At 45.4% G+C, this 11,254-nt stretch overlaps 1 protein-coding gene across 1 annotated transcript in view; it reads left to right on the top strand.

The window, feature by feature from the left end:
- The window catches only part of rspo3 (R-spondin 3), a 103,165-nt gene extending 101,681 nt beyond the window's left edge, over window positions 1-1,484 (top strand). Inside the window, exon 5 of the mRNA XM_063070599.1 lies at window positions 725-1,484. Within this exon, the coding sequence (XP_062926669.1) occupies window positions 725-915 (191 nt within the window). The 3' untranslated portion in view covers window positions 916-1,484. The remainder of the gene's footprint in view (window positions 1-724) is intronic.
- The last annotated feature ends 9,770 nt before the right edge of the window (window positions 1,485-11,254 follow it).

Here is an 11,254-nt window from a genome sequence, read left to right on the forward strand (position 1 = left end):
AATATACTTTCTAACTGGTTATATTGTTCAGTGGCTAAGCACTTTCAATACTTGAATTGTGTGAAGGTGATTTCACTTTTTTCCAAAAAGCCTCATTTAAATGGTGTCTACCTAATCCATTTGACTCAATAACTGTCTCTGAACCCAAACAAATAAATTTATCACATTTAAAGGGACACTCACAATGCGCTGGAGGAACTCAGCAGGTCAGGCAGCATCTATGGAGATGAATAAATAGCTGAGAAAGAAGGAGAATCTTAGCCCAAAACATCAACTCTCTATTCATTTCCATTGTTGCTGCCTGACCTGCTGAGTCTTGCAGCAGGTTGTGCGTGCTGCTTTGCATTTCCAGAACTTGCAGACTTTCTTGTGTTTGTGAATCTTTAGATGTCTCTTAAGTATTCAAGCTAGAGAATTGATAGACGTTTTATTTAATATGAATGGAATGAGAAGAATTGGAGATAGTGTGGGAAGATGAAACTGAGGTAGAATATAAAGCCAGAATCTCTTTGATTGACATCACAAAATTGTATGAAAACCCTGTACTACTTTGATTTATTATGTGTTTACGTAAAAATTTCATGCTCTCTAAATACATTCTTTCCTCATGATGTTAATAGAATTCATGATAGAGTAGTTTCTTAATGGTTTGATAACAGAATGTATGGAATGTTCCATTCATGAATTCCCTCTTTCAATACTCATCCATGCACTTTTATTCTAGGAAATAAAGGTAAAGAGCTGAAGAAACCAGAGAAAGAAATGACACAAGACAAACAAGGCAAAGGTAGCAGAAGAGGCAAAGAAAATAAAAGAAATAAAGAAGGACGAGTAAGGAAAGAAAGACCTGAAAACAAAAGGAGGAGGGGGCCAAATAAGAAACAGGTCCACACAACCGTGAGCACTGTTCCATAAACCTCACCTGGTTACTGAGAGATTTCTGATGCTGCTATGTATTAACAAGCTAACCTATAGAGGTGCACTGTATTATGGATCCATCGCTGGACTCCTATTTCTAATCCATATTCCTGGTCTTTGTGGACATTGCTAATCATTTCAAGGACTACAGTTGAAGCTGAAAGTGTAGATATACTTAAGTTTATACAATATTATCCATAATTAACCTCTGCCCTGCGAAATAAATTAGAACTCCGGATGATTAGCACAACAAATATCATGACTAGCCCTTTAAGGGTTAAAAAAACAGCCAATTATGCTGAGAAAAACTATTACATTTAAAAGAGATAATCTTTAGCTTCTGCGCCGGAGGCTCCTCATCAAATGTGATATGCAGATGTGCATGTACTGGTTTCTGTATAAAATGACAACAGGATACTGTTTTTTTTTCTTTTAATTATTAACAGATTGCTGCCTTGTAATATAGAGGAATGTAATAAATGTCATTGGAAGCCCAGAAAACCAACTGTTACTTTTCTTTTAAAATATTGTTTTTAAGTTTCTGTTTATGACCTCTGTAAGAAACAGTGGACACACCTAAACAAGTGTCATTGTTGTCAACAGATGCCACTAAACTGCTTAAAAGCACCTGTATTTCAAATAAAAAAATATATTTCCTTTACTGAGTCCTCAGAGTATATGTTTATGATGTGGAGTGTTTTCTCTATGTAGCATTGCAGTATATATTTTGGGGATTTATTATTTATTTGCTAGTTTATTGCATGTGCTTTGGGAACATGTAGGTGAACAGAAGTGTTCATCACGCCAATCGAACTACAGTGGATTCCAGTTAATTGCGATACATCAGGACCAATTTTGGCCCAATTAAGCAGCTGCCCCAATTAGCCAAAGTTTCATGAAAAGACTTAATAAGGTATAAAAAGACAAATCACCGTTTAACTGAGTTAAAAAAAAGTCTTTAAGTGAAATACAGAACAAATTAGAACACTACAAGTCCTACTGCAGTACTATAAAATTGTGTACTAGTTCATAATAGTTATCGACGGAGGAATTCAACCAGTGTATGCTGCCATGTTGTTTTGTTTGCTCTAAATTAAAATAAATCATCGCAGGTAACTAGGGTAATTTTTTTTTTTGGCTAATCAAATCTTTTCAGAGTGACCCGGCAAGAGTGTGAAGTTTTTTTGAAGTCAAAAAAGAAAACTATCAAAATTCCCTGCTTCTCGAATGGGTGTCCATAAACCCAAATAGATAACATAACTCAAGCACACACAACTAAGCTATTTAAAAACTGTATGCTCTAAGCACGGTGTAGCATCTAATGGCCACAAAAGAACATGCGACTGATGCTAGTTAGAAATGTTCAGCAAAAGTCTCCTGGCCCAATTAGGTGACATAGTACCCCAAATAAATGAAGGGAATCCCAGCTATTTTCTCGATTAGTTTTTGGTCTAACTGTCCCAAATAAGTGGCTGCCCCGGTTAACCAATGGTCTAATTAATCGGAATCCACTGTAATGATGCCCAGTGAGGATTTTTAAAAGCCAGGTAGAACGCATGTATTTGCCAACATTGTTTTGTTTGTGCATTTCAGCCTTTTCTCAGTTGGCATTTTGTTTTTAACTGAAAAAAATAATAGAAAAGCACAAATATCAAAATTATAATTAAAGGAAAATAATCAACGTTTTGAAATAATCCACGGCAATTAACTGCAGATGTTTATTTCTCGGTTGAAAACACATTATATTATATTGATAACATTGCTGTTCTAAGATGAAATTCTTTGAGATGCTGCTTTAAATGAAAGTATTTTAAATATCAACAGAATCATTTTATATCAACTAATGAATCATTTATTACTAATTCTGCAATGTAGCATGTCATGCTGATATGAATATCTCACTTTACAGTTTCTAATGGAGTAACCCAGAGGCATGGGGTAAAGACAGTATTCTATGTACAGCTAAAACATTTTTCACTGACGGGGAACAAAATTACCAAAAGTTAATCAATGTGTTTTTTAAATTCTTGTTTTACAAAAAAAAAGAACAAAGGCTTGGAGATGCTGGTTGATCCCATCCATTGAATTTAATGGAAAAACTGCCAATACCTTAACATTGCTAAAAAGAAGCACACCATAGACTTTCACCATGAAATAAGCAAGATGGCCAATTTTCTCCATTCTCTCTTTCTATATATATCTTTTATTACAAGAAATAAATAAAATAGATTATTTTAATTCAATAAAATAGATGATTCTTAATCCAGAAGTTATTGCTGAAGTATACTGCACAGTGGTAAAGAAGTTCTTCTTGATTTTAGTTTTTTCACTTCAAACATAAACATCAGTATGATTACATCGGCTCCCTAATATCTCATCTTCAAGGTGCAAGTCTTCACTTATGCACAAGTGACTCTATCCTAAACAAAATCTAGTCCGATATCAATTCTGTTCAAAACATATACAGTAGATCTCCGTCTCTCACAGTTGTGTACATACATCTATTGATGCTTCTGGACACATCTTCAGTGATGTTCCTGGAATCATCGGGTGTTTCGGGTCTTTCAACATCATACAACCTCCTCCAGGTGACCCAGCCGGGGCTGATCAGACCCCAGCTTGTGTCCAGATGGCTAGCTACTTATGACTCCATGGCTCCCCTCTTTTGAGCCACAGCCATCTTGAGGCCCTCTCTGCCGCATCGGTGGTACTGCGGATGGCTCTCCTCTTCCTCTCTCCCTCGATGCCCAAAATGCTGAAGGCTCTAACTAAAGAACAGGCTACAAATCCCCACAACCAACCTCCACTGGGAGACACCTCGCTCTCCATCCAGCCTGCTGACAGTTGCTGACCAGTCCTGCGTACTTGGAGAGTTTCCTTTCAAAGGCCTCCTCCAAGCTATCTTCCTATGGGACTGTCAGCTCCAGCAGCACCATTTGCTTAGCAGACTCAGACACTAGGATAATGTCTGGTCGCAGGGTGGTGGCTGCGATATGGTTGGGGAACTTCAGCTGCCCTTCGAGGTCCACCAACAGCTGCCAGTCCCTTGCAGAGGTCGGAATGCCTGCAGATGTTCTTTTGGCAGGTATTGGCTGCTCCCCAGCTCTGACAAAGGCCATATACAAATCTCAAACAAACATATGGATAGGCAGGTGCACACAGCCACAAACGCACAAATACATGTCCATACAAAGGAGCAGTAACTGACCTACAAAGGTTAAAGAGTAAATGCACTAAAGTATATGGTCACATACACTTGGTCCTTCACCAGCCATCAGCTAGTTCAGACCAGAATTATTAGATTTTGAGTATTTAATTTACCAAATATCACCACTGATACTTTATTTAAAAGTTGAGTTTTCCACAAAATGTAGGATTACTTTCTCAAATAAACTTGTTTTATTTTTATCATTATCTCCCATGCTTCCTTTTTATCTAGAAAAAGAATGTATTTGTGTGCCTTTAATATTTTATTATATTGTTTTAAATATTTAAATCTACTTTTATCATTTACCTTAAATCTATTTTAGGACACATTTTGTGCCATTCACAATTCATATGTTAATATAACTGTAGGGTTCTCAGTAATATTAACCGTAATGTTAACTAACTGCTAATAATAAAATAGCTTCTCTGAAGTGTTATAATGAAATGGCTTCTCTGTAACATTAACTGATGAGGTAATGTTCGTTGTGGCTGAAATGTTTGGGTTATAATTGTAGAAAACGGGGAATTAACCAATGGAAGTTATGTTATTCTATCTGTATGTGTGGGAACCTGAGTGAGTGTATGGGAAGTTTAGGCGAGGAGAGGCGAAGAGGAAGGACATGCTGGAAGCGCTCTGGTAGACCACCGTGGTTGGTCCCAGTCCGAGGGTCGCGGAGTTCGGAGGAAATCGAGTGGTGGACCGAGGATATTGTGCGAGCTCCAACATTGTGTATGAACTGTCGAATTATTATTCTTGGCACCTTTTTATTTTATATTTTGTTTTTCTACTAACCCCATAGTCACAGTAAGATTTATAAAGTGTAATTCTTTAATTGTACATTGTGTACTGTCTGATATTTTGCATTGTGGGTTTGTCCGGGGGCCATTACACAGCATTCACACAAACTTGCTTACCCAGTTTGGCAGTGCCAATGGTTGCTCCCCCTAGACGACTGAGAGTTGAGTGAGCCGAAGGCTTACATTGTGGGGGCTCGTCCGGGTTTCGATTCTGTCGGATGCTGTGTGCTTACCCTGTTTAAAATTAGTGCCGAGATGGATCCGGCTAAAATTGCACACTGGTGTGAGTCTGAGGAATTACCAGTTAATCATGCGTGCGTATTAAGTGGGGTGGATACGCGTATCCCGGAGGAAGTGTTTCTTCGAGGTCTGAATATGGTTAAAGCTGTTGGCAAGGTGGAAATTGTATCACGATTTTGAGTCAAGCACAGCCCTAGTGTTAGTACAGACAAGCGTGGACCTACGAAGGGCGGAGTTGCCAGAGGCGATTGGCATCATGGAAAGTGCTTTTGGGTTGACTGGAAGCTCCTGGGAGCTGCTCAGGGAGTTTCAAAACATGGGTCAGGAGCAGGGTGAGAAGCTCTCTGCGTACCTTTTTCGGCTAGAGAGACGGCTTAATGGGCTGCTGCGCCAGGGGATCATTCGGGCTGAACAGGTGGATCAGTTAAGGATGGATCAGATAACTAGAGGTACCCAGGCTGAGGACAAGATTGTTGGAGTCTCCGGCAGTCCTATAAAACGCGACCTCCTCTGACGTTCATTCAGCTGATCAGAGACGTGAGGGGGGATGAAAACGCATTGAGGCCGTGGGAGGACGCTGTCAGTGGGGTGAAATCCTCAGGTGTAGCCCCTGGTGGGGAAGTGATCGGAGCCGGGTCCACCCGGAAATTGATAACGGGAGGTTGTGGCCAAACTGAGAACTGAGGGGTCGGTAGGCAGGGCCCCCCCTAGGGGATGGACAGCGCAGAGGGCTGTGAGTGGTGGGGGGTCCGCAAGGAATAGGGTGGCCGGTAGCGTGTGCTATAACTGTGGGAAAGAGGGACACTTCCGGCGGGAATGTGAGCAGCAAGGAGCCCCTCAGAGGGGGAGTCCCCGGGCATCCAAGCACGGAGAGGTGTCGGGAAACTTAGAGGAGTCCCAGTGAGGGAATGACCTGGTGTTTCTGGGGGAACATATTCCCAGCAATGTACCAAGGAACCCCAGAAAGCAAAAGATGCTATTCCGGAAGGATTAGTGGGACCCCGCTCCAGTGTGTCACTACGGATAGAGGGAATCTATGCTAAAGCCATACTCGACACCGGGTCGCAGGTCACGTTACTATACCGTTCATTTACAACTGGTATTTAAAGCATTTACCCTTGACCCCATTCAGTGCGCTAGAGATTTGGGGCATCAGTGCGGGTGATTATCTGTATTACGGGTATTTGTCAGTGAGACTGGAGTTTTCAGAAGCCGATGTGGGAATGTCTGAAGTTCTGGAGACGTTAGTGCTGGTTATCCGGACCCGGTTGAGACAGGCGGTACGTCAATTCTGGTGGGGACCAACACCCCTTTGGTGTGAAGGCTCATGGGGGCCTGTAAAGAGAGGGCAAGTGAGAACTTTTTGGGGACCCTGGTTGTGCACCCAGTGCTTCGAGCTGCTTTTGAGGAAGTGCGGAGCTGCCCTGGGCCGGATACTGAATTTAAACGGAGGACTGTGGTGCACCCAGTCGAAGCCTAAGGTAATAAGGCCCGGGGGAAGTAGCAAGAGTGATGGGAACCCCCAGATTTCCCGGAGTGCCTGATGGCGAGGCCCTTTTAGTGGACGCCTCAGAAGACCTCAAGGGGGAATCACGATTTCTGGCTGGGTTGCTGGTGAGGCCCGAAGTGCAGAGGCCCTCGGTGGTACAGGCGAGCAGGATGGCGGTGATTGTCAGGAACAACACGAAGAGAGACATCACCTTTAAGAGAGGGATGCCCCTGGTGCTTTTGTTCCTGGTGACGGTAATGTCTAGCGCCCCCGTGAGGCCTGCTGGGGGGAGACTATTGGAAAACAGGGGAAAGCTGATGGCTGAGGCCTTTAACTTTGGGGACTCCAGTTGGAAGCAAAGGCTGGTGGAGAAGATGTTGAAGCTGGAAGATGTTTTTTCCCTTGGTGAGTTTGACGTGGGTTGCTTCAAGAGCACTCACCACACCATCCGGGTGACTGAGGACACCCCGTTTAGAGAGAGGTTGCGGCAACTGGTCCCTGCAGATATGGAAGATGTGCGGCAGCACTTGTGTAAGGTGAAGGAAGCTGGGATCATCACTGAGTCCTGAAGCCCTTATGCATCCCCAATAGTAGTGGCCCGGACGAAGAACGGAAAAGTACGCATGTGTGTGGACTATAGGACCCTGAACCGGTGCACCGTTTCTGACCAGAGTACAGCCCCGAGGATCAAAGACATGCTGGCCTGTTTGAGTAGGGCAAAGTGGTTTAATGTGCTGGACTTGAGGAGTGGATATTACCAGATCCCGATGAGTGAGGCCGACAAAGAGAAGACGGCATTTATATGCCCTCTGGGATTCTTCCAGTTCAAAAGAATGCCCCAGGGCATATCGGGAGCCCCTGCCACCTTCCAGAGGGCCATGGAGAAGACGGTGGGAGAGAAGAATTTGCTTCAAGTGTTGGTGTATTTGGATGACTTGATAGTATTTGGGTCCACTTTGGAAGAACACGAAGCGAGGCTACTGAAGGTGCTAAGCCGACTGAAGGAGGAAGGGTTAAAACTTTCCCTGGACAAGTGTCAGTTCTGCAAGACGTCTGTTAGCTATGTTGGGCACATAATCTTGCGGAATGGAGTAGTTACAGACCCGGCTAAGATAGAAGAGGTGACCATGTGGCCAAGGCCCCAGACTGTGAGCGCTCTGCGCTCGTTCTTGGGGTTCTGTGGTTATTATTGGAGATTCGTGAAGGGCTATGCCAACGTGAGTCACCCCTTGAACCAGCTTCTGCGTGGTTACCCTCCCTTGCGGAAGAAAGGGAAAGGGAAAAGGGGACGGGAGGTTGGGGACTATCTCAACTCATCGAAGCCCTTCGGACAGAGGTGGGATGCAAAATGTGAGGAAGCGTTTAAATCGCTGAAAGAGTCGCTGACCGAGGCACCAGTGCTGGCTTTTGCGGACTCCCGATTGCCCTATGTACTATACACCGATGCCAGTCGAGAGGGATGAGGGGCCATCCTGTATCAGGATCAGGGCACTGGGTTGAGGCCTGTAGCGTCTGTCAGCCGGAGTTTGCCACCCTCCGAGAGAAACTATCTCACCCACAAGTTGGAGTTCCCGGCGTTGAAATGGGCGGTGATGGATAAACTATCTCTATGGGGCCAAGTTTGAGGTGAGGATGGACAATAACCCATTCACTTACATCCTGACCTCAGCTAAACTGGATGCTACAGACCATCTGTGGTTGGCGGCATTTTCGGTGTATGATTTCATCCTGAAGTGCCGACCAGGGAGCCGGAATGTCAATGCGGAAGCGCTGTCCCGACAGGGGTATAAGGAACTGGAGAGGAATGAGGCGTGGGAGAGCGTCCCTGCCCCTGGGTGAAGGCCACATGTCAGCTTTCTATCACCGTGAAGGCCGAGGGAAAGGAGAGGCCGGATCGCGCAGTGGACCCGTTGGGGGGTTTCTGATAATGCCCTACCCCCAGTTTACTGTGACCTGACTGCTCTGAAGACCAAGCAGCTGCCGGAATTGAGTCTGGGGGAAGTGGCAGCTGCTCAGCGAGGTGACCCGGGCATTGGCACTATTTGGTACGCAGTGGAAAAGGGGGATATGGCGCAGCGGCAAAGGCGAATCACACTTGAGTGTCTCCATTACTGAGGGAATGGCCTCGCTTGAAGTTGAAGAACCAAATTTTATACCGGGTAACGTCACCCCTGGACCGACCTCGGTGTTGGCAGTTGGTTCTGCCTGAGAAGTATCGGAAGATTGCGTTGAAGTCACTGCACGATGACTCTGGATATTTGGGGATGGAGAAGACCTATGGATTGCTCAAAGACAGGTTTTACTGGCGTTGAATGAAGTCGGAGGTTGAAGAGTACTGCAAGTCACGCATTCACCGTATACGCCGGAAGACACTGCCTGTGCAGGCCACTCCTTTGTCACACCTTCAGAGTGCAGGGCCCCTGGACCTGGTGTGCATGGATTTTCTGTCCATAGAACCCGATGCCAGCAACACGGCGATTGTCTTAGTTATCACGGTCCACTACACTAGATATGCTCAGGCTTTTTCTGCCAAGGACCAGAGGACGACTACGGTGGCAAATGACTATTATGGGAGAAGTATTTTGTGCATTATGGCCTTCCCCGGCAGATACATAGTGACCAGGGACGGGACTTTGAGAGTAAGCTCATCTCTGAGTTACTGGGCATGCTGGGAGTTGAGAAATTGAGGACCACGCCCTATCATCCGCAGGGCGATCCCCAGCCTGAGAGGCTTAAGGGGACCTTGCTGGACATGCTCGGGACTCTGGAGATCAGCAAAAAGAGCAGATGGAGTCAACGTATTGGCCATCCGGTTCACTGTTACAACTGTACACGCAATGAAGCTACTGGGTATTCACCCTATTATCTGATGTTTGGGCGCGAGACGAGGTTGCCCATTGACCTATTTCGGGACTGATGCGGGTGACGTACAGCCAAAGTGTTATCTGAAGTATGTGTCTGACATGAGGAGAGAGCTGAAAAGGGCTTACGAGTTGGCTGGGGTGGCAGCCGCCAAGCAAAATCGGGGAAATAAGAGGAGGTATGACCGGAAAGTGAGGTTCTCCCAACTCCTGCTGGGAGACCGAATCCTTATAAGGAATTTGGGATTACCTGGAAAGCACAAGCTGGCTGACCGCTGGGCGGCCACACCCTATGTGCTGGAGAGTCAGCTGCTAAACCTACCGGTTTTCCGGTTGAGGCCCGAGGAGGGGAAGGGGCCTGTCAGGATTCTCCATTGGAACCACCTGTTGCCCCTGGGACAAGAGGTGCAGGTAGACCTAGAGCCCGACTTGGAGTCTACACCTAGCAGGAGAACTCTGCGGAAGCGAGGGGCAATGGAAGAGCCCACCGCGAAAGAAATGGGGCCGGGCTCAGCCCCGGAAAGGGATACTGATTCAGAAGATGATGATTTGGATGAGTGGTACATGCTGCCGTTCGCTAACTTCCCCATGACGGAGGAAAGGACTCCAGGCCCTTCTCCCACTGCGTCAGGTGAGGTGAGGGGGGCTATTGGTAGGCAACGGGGCCCGAACCTGAGACAGGGGGCTCTGAGTTGCATAGGGGTTTGAGTGACAGATCACGGGAGGTTTCGCCAGGTAGCCCCAAAGTGTCTCCAGTAGTGACTGAGCCGGAGGAGCTGGAAGAGGGGGTACGGAGGTCTCAGCGGATTAGGAACCCCCTGGAGAGTTTGGCCTATGTAGCACCTGGGGAGCAGGGTGTGATCTCTACTGTTTTGGGGAGTTATGTCACTGCTTTCTGCTCTTGGGTTGGGCTCTGTGTTTTGCAGGAAGGGTTGACAAATTATCTGAACGTCATGGGGGCATGACTAAATTCAGTGGGGGAAGAATATAGGGTTCTCAGTGATTTTAACTGTAACATTAACTGTTAACTGCTAATAATAAAATGGCTTCTCTGTAACATTAACTGATGAGGTAATGTTTGTTGTAGCTGAAATGTTTGGGTTATAATTGTAGATAACGGGGAACTAACCAATGGAAGTTATGTTATTCTCTCCGTATGTGTGGGAACCTGAGTGAGTGCGCGGGAATTCGGCGAGGAGAGGCGAAGAGGAAGGACGTGCTGGAAGCGCTCTGGTAGACCACCGTGATTGGTCCCAGTCCGAGGGTCGTGGAGTTCGGAGGAAATCGAAAGGTGGACCGAGGATATTGTGTGAGCTCCAACGTTGTGCACGAACTGTCTAATTATTATTCTTGGCACCATTTTATTTTATATTTTGTTTTTTCTACTAACCCCATAGTCACAGTAAGATTTATAAAGTGTAATTCTTTGATCGTACATTGTGTACTGTCTGATATTTTGTATTGTGGGTTTGTTCTGGAGCCATTACACAGTATTCACACAAACTTGCTCACCCAGTTTGGCAGGGCCGATGGTTGCTCCCCCAGACGACTGAGAGTTGGGCGAGCCGAAGGCTTACATAACCATGACTTTCATTAAAAGTTTCCATGAAGATTTCTTGTGGAGCGAGTCAGAAAAAAATGTTATTTTCATCCTTCTAGTATCTAGATGAATTGATACATCTGTATGTTTGATGCAGTTTTGTTATTTATTGCAATCTGTGCTTAAGAATAAAGGGAGGCG

Source organism: Mobula hypostoma, chromosome 2 (assembly GCF_963921235.1).
Source record: "Mobula hypostoma chromosome 2, sMobHyp1.1, whole genome shotgun sequence".
In the NCBI taxonomy this organism is placed as follows: Eukaryota; Metazoa; Chordata; class Chondrichthyes; order Myliobatiformes; family Myliobatidae; genus Mobula; species Mobula hypostoma.